At 36.7% G+C, this 22840-nt stretch overlaps 1 protein-coding gene across 32 annotated transcripts in view; it reads left to right on the top strand.

The window, feature by feature from the left end:
• The window catches only part of BTRC (beta-transducin repeat containing E3 ubiquitin protein ligase), a 178115-nt gene that overhangs the window by 103379 nt on the left and 51896 nt on the right, over positions 1 to 22840 (top strand). For 15 of the 32 annotated variants that reach the window (XR_004972147.1, XR_004972148.1, XM_036336239.1 and 12 more), the window contains 2 exons: positions 12371 to 12400; positions 12890 to 12979. The exons of 1 other annotated variant lie outside the window; for it this stretch is intronic. Coding sequence is in view for 29 of the 31 variants with exons in the window: in XM_036336239.1 (XP_036192132.1) it covers positions 12371 to 12400; positions 12890 to 12979 (120 nt within the window). In the remaining 2 variants the exon portion in view is untranslated. 16 more of the 32 variants (XM_036336246.1, XM_036336250.1, XM_036336242.1 and 13 more) reach the window with 4 other exon arrangements.

The raw sequence follows: 22840 nt of genomic DNA, 5'->3' as shown, positions 1-22840 counted from the left end.
CTGGTGAATTCTGTCAAACATTTAAGGAATAAATAATACCAATCTTCTACAAATTCTTTCAAAATATAGAGAAGAATAGAACACTTCTTGGCTTGATTGTGAGACCACCATAATCATAATTCCAAAACCTGACAAAAGACATTAGCAGAAAAAGAAAATATTGAAGGAGAAAGTCAGGAAACACTGCTTCCTGCACTACTCAGTCACCCTATGTACTTGCTTTTCCATTTCATTTCCAACATCAGAAGGCAGCAGAATTGGGGAGAGAGGTGTGTGAGGCGGGGAGAAGCAGTGTATCCTTTAATTTTCTAAGTTTCAGAATAATCTTATCTCTTGGCACTAAGTAAAGTGTGAACTTTTACTTAAAGGATGTGCAAAATAGCTACAATTTTTTTTTCTACTTTTATTCCTAAAATGTGAAGCCAAGGAAACCATTGCAACTGTTTTTATGGCTTTTATTCATATCTGCAAACAAGGGCAAAGGCCTGGGAGGATACATGAAAGTGCTCATTACTTTTTTAAAATGTAGCCTTACAACATGCAACTCCTTCTTTGCTTCACATTGGTGCTAATAGGGTCTGTCAGCCCTGCCTTTCTTGTAATTGAGTAAATTGTGACCTCTGTCTAATCCTTCCCCACCCCCCATTCCCTTTGTGTATGTGTCCACTTACCATCCCGAGAACGTGGGCAGTGATAAATAAGGCATTGAGTAGAGCTCTCTCAATGCTTTGAAAGCAGCGTGATGCCAGCCCTCTAGTTATATTTCTTTAAGTGTTTACGTTTTCCTGTATTCTTTCTCTTGTGTAGCTGGAACCCTGGGGATGCAAAGCCATGAGAGAGGCCAAGAAGCTAACAAAGTAGCTGTCTCCCTTGTTAGCTTGTTCCTTTATTCTTTCAAAACAAGATAAAAACCATCTGGCTCAGGGCATTACATTTTCCTCCCCCATGCACCTCTATAGATGGAGACTTCACCTGCAGTGAGGGTTTACATTGATTAGGGAGGGAGCAGTAATTCAAGCTTCCATCCTCTTCAAGGATACTTTGCAGTCTTTAAAGGTGCTGACCCACTGAGTTAAACTGTCAAGGGAGGATAAAAAAGTATCTTCATCCCAGGAGGTAACAGCTGCCAGGTTTTCAACACCTTGCACACTGTTGGAAAAATGTCACAATTGTCAGCTAAAAGAAAAATGACTCTGTTGTCATCTTCTGTTAATGACTGGGCCTTATCAAAGGAACTACATAAGTCTTTAAAAGGAGTAAGTAGCTGTTTTCCTTGCCTACCACAGCCCTCCTCCCCAATTTCCTATGTTCTAAACATTACCTTGGAGGAGATCCCACAAAAAAAGCAGTGAAGAACTTAAAGTGAAAACATCCAGCATAAGCATGGAAGTGATTGGCATAGCTCCTTTATACAGTTGGATGAATAGGAGGATAAAGTACATCACTGACACAGAAAATGACATTATAGTGTGTATTAACAAAACAACAACAACAACAAAAAGTAATTCATACGCCAGTGAACTGAGAGAAAACATACTGTATTTCTGCTCTTTAGAGGACAATTTGTTTTCAAGCAGCATCCAGATGGGTAAATACCATGACATTTCTTTTTTCAAGAGAGCCACTTCTTTTCTTTCTTTAAAAACAAACTCACCGATTTACTTCCTTTAATAGCTCTGTAATGCTTGTATATGATTTCATTCCCTTCTTTCTGATTTGATTGATGAGGGAAAGGTTTAATGAAGTCCCTGATATCAGGCAGGCAGGGGTTTTTTTCTATTTGTTTTAGGTTAGTCATTTTAATTGTGTTGAGTAATTAGAAGGTACACACAGCCAAGGGAGCTTTGTTCTGATAATTGCTCAAGAAAACCCATTCTCTATCTGCCAGTTGCTTTGTGTTAAGACATTTCTCCCCCTAGTGGCAATAGTAAGCATTTGACTTGGCAATAGGCAAGGTGTAATTGTAATGTGACAAACTATGCTTAAGGGACTATCTTGTAAATACTTTAGTTTGGGGTTTGGCATTATTTCATTATATATGTGTTTTTTCCCCCCTGTGAAACTTCCTACCTCCATTTTTTTTGTTGTTGTTTTTCCTGAGGTGCTTTGGGCTTTGGATGGGAAAAAATTGCCTGAGATGTTTATTAAAAAAAAATCACAGTGCATCCTGGGTAATGTTTTGCAGCTTGACTTAATTTTAGTCATCTGTTTTAATTACCTATTTATAAAAATGCTTTTGCATTTGTAGACATTATTTAATACTTTGGAAGAAGCACCTCATTTGAAATAAATAAATCAATTGTATTTATTTTAAACAGTTCATGTAAAAGACCTTAAAGGTAATTAATGTAGGTCTCTTAAGTAAGACAAAAGTGATCTTTCCAAGTCTGATGAAGTGATTTGTTTATTTAACTTCCCACTTCGGCTGAATCCTTCAGAGTCTAATAACTTTAAAAAAAAATGGTTTGGCAATTTGTGTCTAGCTCCAAAAACCCTTCTTTAAAAAGCAGCAATTTAATCATCAGCTTTCTTAAAATTACTTTGAGGAAGGAAAACTATATAGGGGGTTGGTGTTTTGTTTTATTTCAGTGTAATCATGCTTTGATAAATTATGTAATCACTGACTTTGTAGAAAAAATATTATTGAACTCCTGGGTTGCAATGACCATAAAAATTGTATTTTCATATAGAGACTTGAGATATTGTGAATAAATTATAAAGGAAACAGCTTATATGCTGATTGAAGTTCATATGGGTCCAATTCATTTTGTGTTCAGTGCTAAATCTGGATGTACCATTAAAAAGAAAAGAAAATGGGTTGGGAGGGTAGCCTATTGTGCCCAGTTGTATAAGCCCTTAAAAATCTGCCTTAAGAGCAACATGGAATGAGATCAGATATAGCTTTGCATCTATTGGATGAGATTCAGTAGATCTGTGTGACATTTTTAAAGCCTAATTCCAGCTTTCTTAGATGTCGCTTTGTAGTTTGCCTTTTCTGACCCATATTCTTGCCTGGGACTTGATTTGATGTTACCATATATCTGATAGTCCCTGTCTCCCTCTTCCCCACCCCCCAATCACTAGCCATTTTCATTATACTATATCTTGTTTTGCTATAGGGCTGCTGAACAGATTTCTTAAGCAGCTTTTTGCAAGGTTAAAAGAATGCAGCCTAGTAACAAGTTTGTGTCATTTTAAATATATACCTTCTAGTAAATAAGGAGAAGTCTGGCAATCAATCCCTTTTAGTGTGTTATATGTTTCACCTGACAACTAAACCTTCTATTGATTAGCCATTACTTTGTTAGATAATCCTATGTCATTGAATCCATTGTAAAAAATTAAACTCTTTAAAATGTTTTACCCTAGCAGCAGTCTGAAAATTGAAAACTTGTTCAGAATTACAGCCTGCTTTCACAAAGGTAGTTTTTAGCAAGGCATCTTACTGGTTTACGTTTATGTGCCTTATATGCAATATAAAAACATATTAAAGTACTCCAACGCAGAACTCTCTGCCTCTGGTTCAGCAGTGAAGCTACCTTTTCAAATGTTGCATGGGGACAGAACCTGTCTTGCTTGTGGCTATTACACTCACTAGTTTAATTATATAGCCTGGAGGGAGTCTTATAATAGTAAAATAGTGAATGTAAAATAGTGAATTTTTTAGCCTTTTTATCCCAAAGTGATCTAAGGACTGTGACAAGTTTTACTTTACTAATCTATGTAACTTGGGAGCTATACAGGTCATATACCCATTTTACAGATGGAATGTCTAGAAAATAAAAACCCATATATAGCCTTATTCTGGAAACTTCTACAAACCTAGGTTTCCTGAATCTATCTAATGTTCCCCTGAGTGTGGTATACTCATTTCTAAGTGGGAAAGGAATTTTGTAGGAAAACAATCAGTTTTCTACCTGCTGTTACTCCGGCCCCTGAAACATAGCATATTTTTATTAATTAACTGGATAAACCTCTGGTATTATCCCCCTAATATGTTAACTGAATATTTTTATATTTTTATTGAAATAAAATTTTCATACAGTGAATTGTGTAAATATTAATTGCATAAGTCAATTAATTGTTGATAAGTCTATCCACCATGTAACCACTACTCCAATCAAGCTATAGAACACTTTCATTACCCAGGAAAGTTTCCTTGGTCTCCTACCCAGACAACTTCCCCAAACCCAATGAATCAAATATGACCAGTTCACTGCCATAGATTAGTTTTGCCTTTTCTAGAATTTCATGTAATAATAACATACTTTTTGGGGTCTGGTTTACTAAATATATATGTGATTCATCTATGCTGCTGTGGATAGCAGTAATTTATTCTATTATATAGTATATTTCATTATATAGGTATGCTACAGTTTATTTTTTATTCTTTTGATGGACAATTTCCATTTTTATAAATGAAGTTGCTATGAATGTTCTTATAGAAAGCCTTTTCGGTGAGCATGTGTTGAATAATTTTTATGTGCTTATTGACTATTCAGATATTTTCTTTTGTGATGTATCTTGTTTGCCATTTGAACAAATTGGTTTGTCTGTCTTATTGAGTTGCAGAACTAAACTGTATTGAATGCTAGATGTGTTCTGAATATTTTTCTCACAGTCTGTTCTTGCCTATTTATTCATGTGTTTTTTGATAAGTTTCTAATTTTTTAATGAACTCCATCTATCAATTCTTGCTCTATGACTGACTATATTCTTCTAGAAGCTTTATAAGTTTTAGCTTTTACCTTTAGGTCTATGGCCCATCTCAAATTAATTTTGATGTACGTTGTGAGGTAAATTTGGGATTTATTATTTTCCCCATGCTTTCTATTTTTTTATTTTTGCAGTTAACTTCATTTTGCTTGTAATAACAAAGATGAAAACATCCCCATGCTTTTTTATCCAGTTGTTTTGGCACCATTGTTGAAAAGCCTGTATAGTTGTCTATAGGCATCTTATTTCTGAACCTCCTAGAAAAGAGGCTGCTGTTGGATACAGAGCAAAGGGTGACAGCCACAGAGGCTCTGACCTACTCCTACTTCAAGTCCCTGCATGATACAGAGGATGAATTCAGGTTCTTCTATTTTTGTTTTATTAAATCCTCACCCAAAGATGTGCTCATTGATTTGAGGGTTTGGGGGAGGAAGGGAGGGAAGAAGAGGCGCGGGGGAGGGAGGGAGGGAGGGAGGGAGAGAAAGAGAGAGAGAGAGAGAAAGAGAGAGAGAGAGAGAATGAATGAGAATGTGAGAAAGAAACATCCAAGTAGAGATTGAATCTTGACTGGACCCGCAACCGTCTCGCAGTGGTTCTCAACCTTCCTAATGCCGCAACCCTTTAATACAGTTCCTCATGTTGTGACCCCCAACCATAAAATTATTTTCGTTGCTACTTCATAACTGTAATTTTGCTACTGTTATGAATCGTAATGTAAATATCTGATATGCAGGATGTATTTTCAGGGGTCGCGACTCACAGGTTGAGAATCGCTGCTAGTGCATGAGATGACTTTCCAACCAGCTGAGCCACACCGGCCAGGGCAGGATCCTCTGAGGTTTTTAGAGGTGCCTGCTCTTATAGCAAATATAGTCAGCCCTCCATATTCACAGGTTCCACATCTGTGGATTCATCCAATGGCAGATCACATATATTTGAGGGAAAAAGTTACCTTGTTGCTGACAGATGCTATGTAGAGTGAGGCCTGCAATGGTTGTGTAGACTGTGTATAATACTGTCTTGACTATTTTTGCTTCAATATGTCTTAAAATTGGGTAGTGTGAGTCCTCCATATTTTTATTATTTTGGCTATTCTAGATACTTTGCATTTATATTTAAATTTTAGAATCAATTTAGCAAAAGTTTTTCAATGCCATTGTAAATTTTTTTCATTCTGCTTGTTGCTTATTATAGATAGAAATTGACTTTTGACTGTCGACCTTGTCTCCTGTTATGTAAATAAAGACAATTTCATTTCTTTTCCAACTTATAGGTATTTTATTTCTTTTTCTTACTTGATTTGAATGTTGAATAGGTGTGGTGAAAGAACATCTTTGCCTTGTTCCCACTCTTAGAGTGACTGTGATGTTAGTTGCATTTTTTTTACATTTCTTTAATGGGATTGAGTTTCCTTTTGAGTAAAAGTTCCCTTTTCTACCTTGCTATGGTTTTATTAAAATTATGAATAAATGTTTAATTTTGTCAAGTGCTTTCCCCCCTTTTATTCTGTTAAGGTGAATTACATTAATTGACTTCAATAAGAATTTTTGTGTCTGTGTTCATGAGAAATAGAGCTTTCTTTTGGGGGGGCAAGGGGGCAGATTTTGGTGTCAGAGTTGAGTTGGGAAGTCTTCCCTTCCTCCTCCATTTTCTAAAAATGTTTGTGTATGATCTTGGTGTTATTTCTTTCTTAATATTTAATAGAATTAGCCAGTGAAACCATTTAGGCCAGTAGTTTTGTGTGTTTTCTTGTCGTGGAGAAATTCAAATATTTCAGAATTTGTGTGGATTGACTTTTAATAACAATTTCAATTTTTAGAATATATTTAGTGCTATTAAAATTTTCTGATTCTTATGTCAGTTTGGATAATTTGTATATTTTAAGAAATGTGTAACACTTTGCAATCTGTTAATATCTTTTATTTTAATACTCAGATTATTCCATATTGGGCTAATGAATACCCCTCTGATGTATTTCTATCATTCCTTGAGTATTTCCAGATTCATCTTGTATTTTCCCTGTTCAATCCTGCATTCAGCCATTTCTCGGGGGAGCGCTATGGTTCTTTTTAGTCCAGATTGGTAGTGAGAAGCCAAGATTGAAACATTAACTTTATTTTACACACATATTTATGTTTTTTAAAACCATGAGTTCACATTAATGCCTCTAATTCTAATCCAACACCACAGTTTATTCTAGATTTCTTCCTTTTCATATTTATAATTATTTTTTCTAATAGTAAGAAACCTGGTTTGAGATTTCTTTCCTTTCAGCACTTTAAAAATGTTGCTCCTTATCTTCTAGCCCTCCTTTTTTATGGTGAAAAGTCTGCCACTATGTATATGCTTTCATGTATGCAGAATCCCCTTTTTCCTTTGGCTGCTTCAAGATTTTGTCTTTGTGGTTGTCAGCAGTTTTTACTGTGTTGGATCTAAGTTTTCTTTTCTTTGTTTTTAATCTCTTTGAGGTTTGCTGACCTTAGATCAGTAAGTCAATGGTGTTCACCAAATTAGAGAAATATTTGGTCACTATTTTTATAATATTTTTGTGCCCCATTCTCGCCTTTCTTCTGGGTCTCCAAGTGAACATATGTTGTTAGATCATTGAAAATTGCCCAATAGATGACTGAGATTCTGTTTATTGTTTTTTTCTTTTTCTCTCTCTGTTCTTCACTTTAGATCATTTCAGTTGATCAGTCTTTAATTTCATTGACCTTTTCTTCTTCATCTCCAGTCTGCTTTTAAACTCATCCAGTAAATTTTTAATTTTAGATAATGTACTTTTCAATTATAGAATTTCTGTTTGGTTCGTTTCAGGTTTTAATTTTTCTGGGGAAAATTTTCATCTCAAATTTCCGTTGTAATCATATTTCTCATTTAAGTTGTTGAACGTATTTATTATAGCTTCTGTAGAGCCTTTATGTACTAATTTCTACAACTGGGTCCTCTCATGGTCATATTCTGTTTGTTCCTTTTTCTCTTGACTATGGGTCCCATTTATCTGCTTCTCATATATAGAAGTTTTTTTTTATTATATAATGAGCATTATAAATGGTACATAGCAGAGACTATGGATTCTTTTATCTCCCTGTGATTAACTTTCTGGCTGATAATTGCGACTTCATAGAGTCTGATTTTGTGTCCATTAGGGGCAATGTGTTTTGATTTTGCCCTTAGTCCTAAGATTTATTCTTTTTTTCTTTTTCTTTTTTTAAATATATTTTATTGATTTTTTACAGAGAGGAAGGGAGAGAGATAGAGAGTTAGAAACATCGATGAGAGAGAAACATCGATCAGCTGCCTCCTGCACATCTCCCACTGGGGATATGCCCGCAACCCAGGTACATGCCCTTGACCGGAATCGAACCTGGGACCTTTCAGTCTGCAGGCCGACGCTCTATCCACTGAGCCAAACTGGTTTTGGCCTAAGATTTATTCTTTAGTCTCAGTGCGGGGGTTTTCTGAGTTTTCAGTGGAAAGTCTGAGGTGCTCATTAAGCCCCTCTAACTGAGTAGAAATCAAATTATAAACTCTGTCTCCTCTCAGGGGCAGCAGCTAGAATCTCTGCTCAGATCTTTTAGTCTTCCAGCTGTTACTTTCCATTGGAATGCTTGGAGTCTCCCACTCATGTCTGTAGCTTGGGGTTAGCCATGGATTTAAGGGGAACTTGTATGCATGTTTTGATGCTTCTTCCCTCCCCATGGCTCTTTCTATTTTCTATGATTTCTCTTCTCATTTTCCAGCCACTGTGGTAGCCCTGAACTCTACCTTCTGACATCTCAAGCCAATAGACTGTGGCTTTCTAGTTGAATTTTAGTCATTCTGCACCAAGTGGACTCATGAGTAGTAGTAGTACCCTTAGGGAAAAGCACATAAACATGGATCTCACCAGAGTGATTATCCTCTTTCTTTCTTTCTTTCTTCTTTTTTTTTTTTTAAATATATTTTATTGATTTTTTACAGAGAGGAAGGGAGAGAGATAGAGAGTTAGAAACATCGATGAGAGAGAAACATCGATCAGCTGCCTCCTGCACATCTCCCACCGGGGATGTGCCCGCAACCCAGGTACATGCCCTTGACCGGAATCGAACCTGGGACCTTTCAGTCCGCAGGCCGACGCTCTATCCACTGAGCCAAACCGGTTTTGGCATGATTATCCTCTTTCAAGGTCAGTCCACTCCTCCCCCCAGTTTCTGCCTATTTTAGGTCAACCTCCTCCTGCCTTTAATGTAGTTATTTTAAAATATTTTTCTATGGTTTATAATTATTGTATAAAGAGGGTTAATTTAAACAAACATTTCTACCATTGTTAGAGCCAGAATTTTTTGGCTTAGAGTTTTATTTTATTCAGTATATACCAATTATTGCATAAATGTCTTTTTAAAACAGTTTAGTTTTAAAATATTATATGTTGTCTGTATAGGAATAGTAAATGTTTGTGGTATTAATAATTGCAAAAGAAGTACTGAACCCTGTTCCCAAAATATAAATGTACCAGAGGTCCTATACATTAATGTCAAATGATCCAGTTGATTCTTTTAAAATATGTTTTGAAATAATTTCAAATTAAGTAATTTAAGAATACAACAGTTAAGTGGATACCTTTTTAAAAATTTAACTTGTTTAACTGGAAACCAATTTTATAACATTTTTTCTGTTTTTTTTATATTTTATTTTTGTCTACCTATTCTCTTTCCAAAGAATGATAATTGACCAAAAATGAATTATTTAAAATACCTATGCAACCATTGCTGATATAAATAAATATTTAAGTAAATTGGCAAAGAAGTCATAGGTCTTCCTTACAGAAAATTCCATTTAATAAATGTAGAAGGAAAGGGAGAAATTTAAAAATTACCAATAGAACACCACAGTAAAAATAACCATAGGTGTAAGATCTAGCAGTGGATGCTAAAATTAGTGAGCAAAGCTGAAGCAGAAAATAATATTTGTATAGTCTCAAAGTATTTCCCCCAATATTTAGTAATTTCTGAAAGAAGAAAAAAATAAGCTTACAATTGGGAATCTTGGCAGACACAATCTTGGGCAAGTGATCAAGGCTGACATCACTAGAAATATTCAACATATCTCCTGACTTGATACATTGAGATAGGCACATCACCTCTGTGCTATCCTTCCTAGTAATGTATAACCTCAATCTGATCATGAGAAAACATGAGACCTTAACTGAGGGATGTTCCATAGATTAATTAATCAGTACTCTTCAGATGTGACAGTCAGGAAAGATGAGAAATTGTAACCGATTAGAGGAGGTTAAGGAGATATGACAACTGAATGCAATGTGGGACCTTAGGTTGGATCCTAAACAGAAAAGGGGCATTAGTAGGAAAAGTGGGAAAACTTAAGTTTTTTATATTGTACCTCGTTAATTCCTTAGGTTTGATAAATGTTCTGTAGTTATGTAAGACATTCACATAAGAAATCAATAAGTTTCATATTCAAAAACTTAAAGAAACCTTTACTACATTGACATAGTTAGCAATATCATCATCACTAATACAAGCAGACTTAGAACTGGACACCATTTCGAAGCTGTGATAGTGCTCCCGACACTTTTGGCGAAAGAAAGGAGGAGCGCCAACACGCTCCCCGGCACTCTAGGGGTTAATAATGCAATTTTTCCGAAGCTCTGGGGATGGGGCCAAGTAATCTGTATTTTAACAATCATCACCAGATTATTCTGATGCATGCTAAAGTTTGAGGACCATGATTTATACCGTCAGTAACAAAACAAAACAAAAAGGGGGAAATATTTGTATTAATATATTGGCCAGTTGTTAATAATGTTTGCTTACCATAAAGTACAACCAGTTTTCTTTTTAATTGTGGTAAAACACATGTAATATAACATTTGCCATGTTAGTCATTCTAAAATGTACAGTTCAGTAGCATTAAATACATTCACATTATGTGTAACCATCACCACCATCCATCACCGTAACTCTTTTCACCTTGTAAAACTGAAACTCTGTACGTGTTAAACAATAACTCCCCATTTCCCTCTTCTCCCAGGTCTTGGCAACCACTATTCTACTTCTGTCTCTTAAGATTTTGACTATAAATCTCTAAGTGGAACTATATAGTATTTATATTTTTGTAATGGACTTATTTCACTTAGCATAATGTCCTTAAGGTTCATTCATGTTATATAGTACTAGAGGCTCGTTGCAGGAAGATTCCTGCAAGAATAGGGCTTCCTGAGGCTGGAGTGAAGCAGAGAAGGGAGCGCTGCCTCACTCCCTCCCATCTCCGCTGCCTTGGCTCCGCTCCCTCCTCTGCCACTTTGCTCCCTTCTGCAGCTCTTGGCTTCATTCTACTCTGTCTTCAGTCTTCGCTCCGTGCCTGTGTTTGCAAAATAACCACTATCTTTGTTGGGTTAATTTGCATATCACTCTGATTGGCTGGTGGGCATAGCGGAGGGAAGGTCAATTTGCACGTTTCTCTTTTATTAGTGTAGACTAGAGGCACGGTGCATGAATTTGTGCACAGGTGGAGTCCCTCTGGGGGGCCTGCGGGGATCTGGCCAAAACTCACAGTCCCATGCCACCTGCAGCTTCTACCTGCCGCTCCTGCTCATCCCAGCCCCACTGTGCCTGCTGCAGGCTTGTGCCCAATCAGTCCTGACCGGGAGAAGCTTGCGCTGCCACAGCAGCACTCACCAGCCATGAGCCCTGCGCCTGGCATCCTCCCAAGGGGAGTAGCCTGTGGGATCAGGCTGAAACCCACTCTCCAACATCCCCCGAGGGGTCCCGGATTGCAAGAGGGCACAGGCCAGGCTGAGGGACCCCATCGGAGCATGATCGGGGCTGGGGAGGGACCGAGGGAGGGCTCCTGGGCATGTCCTGCCCATCTTGCTCAATCCCAATCGGCCAGACCCCAGCAGCAAGCTGACCTACTGGTAGAGCATCTGCCCCCTGGTGGTCAGTGCACATCATAGCGACTGGTTGACCGGTTGACTGTCTGCATCCTGGTGGTCAGTGCACATCATAGTGAGCGGTTGAGCAGCCTTAGCATATCATGTAGCCTATTAAGGCTTTAATTGGTTGTTCGGTTCTGCTGTTCAGTCTATTTGCATATTACCCTTTTATTATATAGGATGTGTCATAATTTCCCTTCCTTTTTAAGGCTTAATAGTATTTCATTGTGTATATATATCACATTTTGCTTATTTCTTTTTTTTTTAATATATATTTTATTGATTTTTTACAGAGAAGAAGGGAGAGGGATAGAGAGTTAGAAACATTGATGAGAGAGAAACATCAACCAGCTGCCTCCTGCACACTGCCTACTGGGGATGTGCCCGCAACCAAGGTACATGCCCTTGACCGGAATCGAACCTGGGACCTTTCAGTCCGCAGGCCGACGCTCTATCCACTGAGCCAAACCGGTTAGGGCAACATTTTGCTTATTTCTTAATGGTTAAGGTGTAACCTATCAATGTACAATTGGGCTGCTTCCACATTTTAGCTATTGTGGATAATCCTGTTATGAGCACTACATACAAATACAGTATACTAACTAGTATCTTCAGGATTGTTTTAATTCTTTGGGGTATATACCCAAAATAATATTATTGGATCATATGGTAATTCTATTTTTAATTATTTAACTACCACCATACTGTTTTCCACAGTGGCTGTACCATTTTACATTTCCATTAACAGTGAGTGCATAATGGTTCCAATTTCTCCACATCCTTGCCAACACTTGTTTTCTGTGAGTTTTTGTTTTGGTTGTTGTTGTTTTACTAATACTTATCCTAATGGGTGTAAAATGGTATTTTGTAGTTTTGCTTTGCATTGCCCTAATTATTAGTGATGTTGCCTATCTTTTCATGTGCTTGTTGGCCATTTGTATATCTGCTTTGGAGAAATACCTATTCAAGTTCTTTGCCCATTTTTCAATAACTAACACCCCTACCTTCCATACATATAGTGAACCACTGCTGCTCACATACTTGTTTATGGGGACATCAATGGCTTTCCTGGGTTTTCCCCTGTCTTCCTTGTCCCTCAGTACTCATAAATCTGGAATTTACATATAGAATCTATTTGTGTATTGATATTGAGAAATAGAGCAGAATTTAAAAACTATATGATAATATTTTAATATTTAAACCTGTTTCCAAAAAAACCTACACCTCTCTTTACAGACTTATAACAGCTGTGCCAGACTCTGCTTAAACCAAGAAACAGTATGTCTAGCAAGCACTGCTATGAAGACTGAAAATTGTGTGGCCAAAGTAAGTAATATTACTCAATATATGTTTTACTACATCATAACGATGCATTATCTATAGATATCTTCACTCATTATTGCTATTAAAACTTATTACAGGATTTTATATTTTAAAAAGAATATAGCAGGCATCATTTTATCCAAATTAGATTACAAGTTGGAATCTCCAGCTCTTTAATTGCAACAGAATTTGTTGATTATGTATTCTGGTCACACTTTAGTCTAAATCATGTTTGTTGCTTAACACTAGCTATGGATTGTAACAAAAAAGTAAGGTTTTATGTAAGAAAATATACAAATTATTTTTATGTTTGTTCATGGCTTCTAAGTGTAATTAAGAATAATGTACACCATTGTAAGGATTGTGAAATATGCTATAGAAAATCCAATTATTATATCACTACTGTTATTTATTAAGTGGCTTAATGGTAGAAATATTCCTTTTGGTGATCTTGATCTGAGTGGGCAAGATACAAAAAAAATAATCTTACATATTAGAGATTTTACAATCTAATAATCATATAACTATGACTCAAATTTTCTAAGTATCTTTAATTACTCAGGAGCTTTGACCTAAATTTAGATATCACCCATTTTGATTATTCCAAGAATAAATAAAATTTCAGTATGGGCTTTGTTTCTAGACTTTTACTTTGCATATCTGCAAGCTTACTGCTTTCAATAAGTTGTCACTGTTACCACATTTTAACTACTTTAAGTTTAATCTATTGTATTATACAATTAGGCTCTTAATTACTTACTGTTATTATTAGAGCTAGGGCTGGTATCATCCTTTGCTACAAAAATCAAAGGACAGCAATATTTTTTATTTTATTTCTTAAAAGTCAACTGAAAATATATAATAGAAAATATAATCAATGGAAATGATCCATATAAGAAATGTCAGAATTTATTTAAAATTATAGTTTAAAAAGATAGTCATTTAAGTGTCTCTTAAATTAGAATGCCTTAATGACTTACTGTAAAATATGAATATTATAAATTATATATTTCATGTTTCAGTCATTTAGTAACAGCTAGCAAGTGCTAATTGACCCTATTTTATACCTAGCATTTGTACATTGAGATGGGGGACCAATTATTTGGGCCTTTAAAAATAATCTCTCTCCTTTTTGGCCACACTGCTCTCAGTTTTATCACAAGTGGGTGACTTCTCGCTAACCAAGGTAATATCTTAACATGAGCACCGATCCAAGGACAGGGTGACAATTTTAATGAGTTCCATTGAGAGCTGGCCAAGTGAGCATCTGTCCTTTTTGTTTTCTCCATACTTTGTAAACCAGGATCTCTAAAGCTATGCAGTTACTTTGTTGTGTGTCTGTATGATGTGGTGTATGTGTTTTTTTCTCTCCCACGCTCTACTTAAGTGGTGCATGGTTAGAAATCTTCTGGCATCTGGCACAATGGCATAATTTCTTCTATGCTCTTGGGTGAGGAATTAAGTTTGCTCATTGCTGCTCATCAGTCTGTTTCCTTTGCTCCCAGATGGTGACCCTCTCATCCCATTCTTGCTTATTTTAACGTTATTCTGACATCTATATCCTTTCATTGATTCCTTAAATACCCTAATTGAATAATGATTTCTATCATTTTCTATTGGAACCCACCTAACTTTCTGGTTCCTTTTTTCTTTTTTTTTAATGTATTTGTATTGATTTCAGAGAGAGGAAGGGAGAGATAGAAACATCAATGATGAGAGAGAATCATTGATTGGCTGCCCCCTGCACACTCCACAATGGGGATCGAGCCCACAACCTAGGCATGTGCCCTTGACTGGAATCGAACCCAGGACCTTTCAATCCACAGGCCAACGCTCTATCCACTGAGCCACACCAGCTAAGGCTTATCGTTCCTTTTATTGGCCCATGGGCTGTCTGTCTTCTGGTTCATTTCTTCAGAATTGAGCTAAATAAACTATTGATCAATGGCAAATAAAAACATGTAGCTGAATTCTATTCTTTTTGCAACAGCCTTCAGTGAAGTACCAACAACATGGGAATAGGGGAAGAATTTTACCTTTTTCATTTACATATTATAGTATATCATGATTCTGTACTATTTCTGTTGGCCTCATTTATTGCTTCACCTTTGAAAAATAATGACTTGGTACTATTTTTGTAGGTCTGCAAGCTTGTCCCTATTTTCTGTTCTTCACCTTTAGCCCTTAACTGAATAGTTTCATCTGCTACACTTGATATGGCTGCATGGTTTTTAAGTTGGTACAAGTGTCTGTTGATTCAGATTGAACTCCAAAGTGGCCTTGAATGTCCAGCCATCTCCATGTGAGAGCAACTATAATATAGTGATAGCAACCATTTTGGGCTCTAGTTCAAAGCAGTCAGTTCTGGTAGGAGTGACTTTGATTTAGGTCATTGATGGCGAACCTATGACACGTGTGTCAGAGGTGACACGCGAACTCATTTTTTTGGTTGATTTTTCTTTGTTAAATGGCATTTAAATATATAAAATAAATATCAAAAATATAAGTCTTTGTTTTACTATGGTTGCAAATATCAAAAAATTTCTATATGTGACATGGCACCAGAGTTAAGTTAGGGTTTTTCAAAATGCTGACACACCAAACTCTAAAGGTTCGTCATCACTGATTTAGGTGGAGATGATAATTAAAGTCTAAAACCTTACTATTGAATACTGTTTATATGAGTTTTAGAGAAAACTTTACTACCAGTTATTCCCTTAAAAATAGCAATGTTGTTATGTTCAGACCCCTTATAGTGCATTGTATGTGACTCTTCATTGCTGGAAATATCTTACAATAAGTGTTTTACTATAGGTCTATGGAAAGAGACCCATTGGCCCTGTTTAGAATACAAAATACCCCCACAAAGTTGTAAGACAAACTACAGTCACCCTAGGTTAATAATAATCTTCTGAATCTCTAACTTGAAGAATGATGCCTAAAAAAGATCTATAATAATAAAAGGGTAATAAGCTAATTAGACTGGACATCCTTCCAGACAACCTTCCAGACAAAGCCAGGGCTGTGAGGGAAGCCCAAGTCCTGGGTGCCTGCCAGCGGCTGCAGGGAAGCACGGGTCCCGGCTGCCAAAGGGGAGCTGGTGCCTGCAGCCAGGGAAAGGAAGGCCTACTCTTGCATGAATTTTGTGCACCGGGCCTCTAGTTTAAAAATAAAAATGGAGGAGGGGTCATTTTATCAGTATAACTTAATCCAGGTAATATTTGGAGGCACTTGAAATGTCTTATTTTCTTCCAAAGCCTTCCTTCTTAATAATTATAACCCTGAATTTTTTGAGATTTGTGATTGGAACATGATGAGCTTTGTATTTATTGTACCTTTAAATGGACAGTCATTATTGACTGCCAACTTAGTGTTTAAAATCAATAATTACATTGTACCTGATTGTCAATCTTCATGATGCTTTTTAATTGATAAAGAAAACTAACTGGAAAAATGAAGACCCCCTAATCCTTTGTTATCTTTTAATTGAACTTTATTTAAATATTACTGAAAAGTTTGATTTCAGGTATTTCCCTAATTTACCCTTATACACACATACACAGTTAAAATTGAGTTGTTTGAACATATCTACCTAGATTCTTGTCCAGGTAGGAAGAAGTATTGCCTCTATGTTTGGAAAATAAACCACTTCAGTAGTCCTTTGTAGATGTGTTCTGTATTATAGTTGTTGTTGTTGTTATTGTTTTTTACTTGAGACTAATAATCTGTTTGTAACTGACTGAGACAGAAAAATGTGACGTTCCTTTCCACTTACTCCAGATTTTGATAGAAGACTTGTTTTATTTATTTCCAAAATTATATCCGCAGGAAACAAGCTGTTTAAATTCAGATTATGCTGAAGCAAAATGGTCCTGGTATGAGAAGCAACGTGCTGTTTTACGAGCACAGAGTCCCTTTTCTCATAACTGATTGATAGTAAATATTTTCCTGAAGAATTATTGCCAACCATGAACAGTGCAACTGTTTCACTTTTTTTCCTTGCTACTTGCTGTACCAGCCATTGTCGGTAATTAAGATCTACAATTCACAATGCAGACGTTTGCACTTCCTCTGGGTCTGTGCTATTTATAAGGCGTTTCAGCTGTTCAGAGTTTCTTTTGAGTTTTAAACTACATGTTAACAGGCTTCTTTAATATACTGTTCTACAAGTAGCACATTAGATGGTCCATTCTTTGCACAGGTTCCTCTGTTGAGTATAACAATTAGCTTTTAGAGAATACATTTAAATGTAACCATTTCACTGAGGCCAATGTGGTTGGAAAAACTCTGAAGTGTAACGTGTTACACATTTGGCTTATTCTTAAGGCAGGAATAAAGTTTAGAAGTAATATTTTCCCTTTCATCTTCAAATGTTCTTATGAATTTAATGAGTGTTAATGGTGTGGATGGCTACAGAGAGGTTCTGAGAAATACTGGTAGGAGTGACTTTCCAAGTTCACTTTTGAAGTAATAACAGAATCAAGGGCCATTGTTACAAACAAGAGTTTGTGTGTTTGTCAGATTAAGGATACAAGTATACATAAACTTCTGGATGTGTATGATACTTATACAAAGGACGCCAAAAGGGATCAGCAGCCTGACCACACTTTTGTTATGTAATCAGTTTTGTGACCCTTTAGGAATATGCCATTGGAGAGGAAAGTTTAAACAGGAATCCTGGTCTATATTAAAACTGGTAGAATTCGAAGTCACTTTCTACCATTTCAAGAGAGTTCGTCATTTTTTTAAAAAGTCCAGACCCAAGTGAGAGTCTTTGTGGATTATGCCTAAGAGTCAGAGTAACTGCTTGCATAGTCTCCTTGCTACCTGCATTTATTGTTAAAAATACAAGAGAAAGAAACAAGAAACTGAAAGTGGTTGACAAAATATGTTTAAAACTTTGCGCTGAGTGGAGATCAGTCTGGCTGTTTTTAAGCCTGAAGTCAGCTTCATTGATTCTGCACATTGGCTGCCAGCATCTTTCAGCAGAGCAGATCTTCGGAGGAAGGCAGGACACGTGTTTCAGTGCTGATTTCCTGATGGCCCCTTGACTATAAGACAGAGCTTATAACAAAGCCTTTCCAAGGCAGTTTTATTTGGCAAAATCTAAAACTTTGTGTGTGTGGTAATTTTTTTAATTGTAGTGTTTCTGTAAACTTTTTTTCCTCCTTGAACTCTTTATGAACCTTTTTTTAAGATAGCAGCGGTGGTTCAACTGTTGGGAACCACTGATATATCTGACTGAGATGCTTCAAGATGCTAGAACCTATTCACATTTCTTTCTAGCCAGGGAGCTAATAAGATTGAGTTTGTCTTTGTGGATTGATCTAGATTAGCATGACATTATCCCAGTCACAGTCTTCCTCAGTGAAAAAGGAAAGGTTGGGAGAGAGAGGGGTGAAGGAAGAAAGTTCTTCATCAAGAATTGACTGCAATATTGCCTGCTGATGCATGTCAGATCACCCGCACGGAGAGATCACATGGCTTCTCCAAAAGTCAAACGATCAATTCGCCTCGTTTTGGCTCTGTACTTAATGCACAAACAGTGCGATCTGCAGGGCTGTAATTGCATTGTTAGGGCCAAGGAACAAGCCTGTGCCTTTTCAGCAGACAGCTGGCAGGGAGAGAGGCATGTTGTTAGGAAAGAGAGAGGCAAGGCAAATAAAATTACTGCTAACGCTCAGAGATCGGCAGGAGTCCTACTTGCCTAATCTTACCGGTGGGAGCAAGCGGCTGTTGTAATCCAATTATAGCAGCATAAGCAATTTGTTAGACACTCCGCATAATGTAACAATTTCCCAATAAACTCTGACTTGTAATAACGTCGGCAAGAGTCCGCATAAATCTGCCCGAATGGTGGGGGCTGGAGCGTTCGGCTGGGGGCTTGTAATTGGCGCCATCAGCACGTTTTGCAGAGTGCAGTATGGTGCAGTCTTTTAGTGCAGGAATTTTAAGGAGAAAGCATGGCACATGTTTCTTAGAAAAAAGAAAAGTGGCCATTAAAAGGGGAGCAGCAAGAAGGGCATACTCTTGCCTTCACATTACCTACGAATCTTAGTGTAGAAAGAAAACTGGAGGAAGCCATGTTTCCTTCTAATACTAAAGGGGGGGAGCGTGTGGATTAAATTCCTATATTTAAAAGGCATCTGTTTCTTTTATTTTACCCTCCTCCAGCCTTCCAAAATGCTCTTCAGGCAGCAGTTAGGTAACATTTTTACAAAATGTTCATAGCCAAGCAAGCCTTGAAATATGAAGTTTAAATCTATTTTCTTCTAGAGTTTAGCATTTTCTTTATAACAGGAAAATATAGTTTCTTTGTGCCCAAGACACATTTTTTTAAGGATAATTATCTCATTGACTATCAAACCTTTCCGGAGAATTCGGTCTTCTGCTTTAAGAAACTGTCTCTTACTGAAGAGTTTTAAAACCCAGCTTGTTCGCTTAGCTGGCTTTACACACTGCTTATTTTCTATTTCTGAAATATATTGCGACTGTATATGGTACTAGGATTAGTACTTTTTCTTTTTGAACACTACATTGTATGAGAATACAGTTTTTTGTTTAAAACTATACCTGTATGATTATTACAGAAATAATTTTGATTCCTAAGTTGTAAATTTGGGGTGGAGGAAATAAAAATATTTGTTGTTGTGTGGAGAAAATAGAACTTCCATTATTGCTTGATTGATTGATTGGCATTTGTTGTCACAGAATAGAATTTCTTTATGAGTTCTAGGATGTGGAGAGTACTCATAGATTTTAGTTAATAAACATGTTTTCATGCAACTGAGTGCATTAAATGTTATCTACTTTCTTATGCCAACCCAACTCTTCATTGTTGTTAATTTATGTCAGAGCCAAGCTTTTGAAATAAGAACAGGATTCTTCAAAATATCATATTGCTGTGGGTATTATTACAATGAATATTTACTTTCCGTATAAACATTTCCGTCTGAAGCAAATGCTGCCTTGTTTGACGAGAGCTGCATCAATAAACTACAGTACCTCTAATAAAGCCACTCAGTGTCTGGGTTTAACTAATGGCTGATTTTCATGGCTTTGACAGTGAGCTGTGTGCGTTATTTTCTCCTGATATTGTAAAAATAATGAGAGCAAATTAGAACAATCAGTTTACACAGATAGCTCCTGATTGGAGGCGATGGGCAATATGGCAGCAGATAATCCATCTTCGGGCTCCTGTCACATTAACTTCAGCTGTATGAAAAGATCAGGTGGGGTAAGCAAGGATTCTGCCCAATCAGAACACTGAAATTAATGAGAAGAGCATTGTTCTGTGATCAACCTTTTAATTAGCAAGACTGGAAACGGAGGGAGTGATGAAGGCAGCACCACAGCTGCACAATGCCAGGCACAATTCCTGAAAAAGAGGGAAAATCTGTTGGTTTTAACATCACACTTTTCTTGCAGTCTACGGGCATTGTGTTTCCACTCTAGATTTGGTTCACAGGCTAAAAAATACTGCCCACTTCCCAAAGTAGTGTCACAAATATGGTTGATGATCTTTAGACTATAATTCTATCATGGGTCAGTTAGGATTTTGATTACTAGCACACTTTTTGGCATTCCACTCTGGGTTTTAACTTTTGAATTTTTTTAAAAATTGGGTAACCAAAAAAAAAAAAAAAATTAAAAATTTTAAAAGGTCTGCCTTGTCAGCCTACCACTACCCACCCCTCTAATTTAGTTGCAAGTAGCATGAGGGTTTTCTGGTTTGGAGCAACTCCTGTCATATTTTGAGTTGCTTAAAAGAAGAGCAAAATCCAGGCAAGTAAGCTACAGCATATTTAAATTGTGTTCCTTTCCTAATACTGTTTATTTAGAAATTTTCGGGGGGGGGGGAGTCCCCCCTATGCTGTTGACCTCAATATTAGGGGCTGTGTTATTTTAATTTATGTAATTGAGAATTGAATATCAATGAACGGTGTTTATAAGAAGAAGAGGGTGGGGAAATCTGTGCAGTAACTACAACTAAAGACTGATTCATCCATTTAACACTCAATTATACCAAAATTGTAACCTTGTTAATCATCACTGTAATATTGGAAAATATGGCAGAAGGCTATTGAAGACATTAATGAGCCAAATTTTCTCTACCATATCAGTTTTCTGGGCCTTCTTTAGCAAGCTGTAACTTTGGGAAAGTATATGAGGCCATCAGGATTTGAGGTATTTTAAGCTTAGTGGCTTCCTGTAAAAGCAACTAATAGGCTATGTAAATGAATCCAGGTATCTTCCAAAGATATACAAGTAAATTTGTTTTCTTGCTTTAACTGTTAATTGACTTAAGTGTTTATTTAAAATATCTATAATAATAATAAAAAGGTAATATGCTAATTAGACCAGACGTCATTGCAGATGTCCTTCCAGACGAAGCCAGGGCTGGAGGGAAGCCAGTGCCGGCAGTGGGGGGAAGGAAGACCTACTCTTTCATGAATTTTGTGCATTGGGCCTCTAGTTAATAAATAAAAATCAGTTATCAGTACTCAGGTTAAGTGTAAGATGATCTTTTCTCATTACAATTAATAAAACTTTTTTATAATATATATAGCAATGGTGATTCTAGCCTTGCAGCCCTAAAATACTGTATTTACAGAATGTAAGTCCCTGATATTATACCTCTATGCAAAACTCAGAACAGAAGCACTTTACTTCCCCCTAGGACCCATCTCTCTCTCTCACACACACACACAGTCTTTAGTATAGCTTTTAGAATTCTGTCAGAAACATTATTTTTTTTTTTTACTGATAGTGAACTTTTACTGCAAATATTTATTTAGACTGATATGTATCAGTATTATAGGATCAGTGATTTAATACTAAATAGTCTAGGAATTTCCACACCCACTCTTTAAGAAAAGAAGAAAAAGGAACTCTTACCATTTGCCACAGCATGGATGGAACTGGAGAGCGGATAAATACCACAGGATCTCACTCATTTGTGGAATATAATGAACAACATAAACTGATGAACAAGGACTGATCCAGAGACGGAGAGGCATTGATTGGACTGTCGGGACTTGGAGGGAAGGTAGGGGAGGGTGGGGGTAAGGGGGAAAGATCAACCAAAGGACTTATATGCAAGCATATAGGCCTAATCAATGGACATGGACAACGGGGGGGTGAGGGCATGAGCGGGGGGGGGGGAGGGGGTAGAGGGTAACGTGGGGACAAGGACACATATGTAATATCTTAATCAATAAAAAATATATTTAAAAAAAAAGAAAATGGTGTTATTGTGCACATTAATGTTTTAAAGGCCACTTGTTAGAATTTTGCATGATATCTGGAAGGGAGATTTTTATTCCTATAGTTTTATGGATTTTTGTGGCTTTTCATTCTCCTCTCTCCTAGTTTGACAGTCTCAGCAGCCTGGGCTTATAAGCTCTCCATGAATAAATATGTTCTTAGTTATATGGTATAAATAGATCACTTACAAAGCTTGTGAAACCCGAGCTCTTCTTTTGAACTTTTTAGTACCCATGAGCTCAGGACCCATATATGTTAAATTTTATTCTTGTGTCATGACTCAGCTTATAAGGCATGAATTCAAATGACTATTGAATTTAAATGAGCTATGTATTCAAATGCCTATTCTACTCTATACCAAGTTTCTACAAAAAAATAAAATTGTATTTTCCCCTTTTTCCTATGATTCTGAATTCCATTTGATTTAGTGATCTTCCCGATATTTGTTCTTGTTGTAGAGTTCTTTTTTGGTAAGATTTACTTCTTAAGATCAGTGTTAAAAGACATCACTTTTGTCCTAGCCGGCTTGGCTCAGTGGATAGGGCATCGGCCTGCAGACTGAAGGGTCGCAGGTTTGATTCTGGTCAAGGGCATAAG

Source organism: Myotis myotis, unplaced genomic scaffold (assembly GCF_014108235.1).
Source record: "Myotis myotis isolate mMyoMyo1 unplaced genomic scaffold, mMyoMyo1.p scaffold_m19_p_15, whole genome shotgun sequence".
Lineage (NCBI taxonomy): Eukaryota > Metazoa > Chordata > Mammalia > Chiroptera > Vespertilionidae > Myotis > Myotis myotis.
This window is presented reverse-complemented; position numbering and strand designations above follow the sequence as displayed.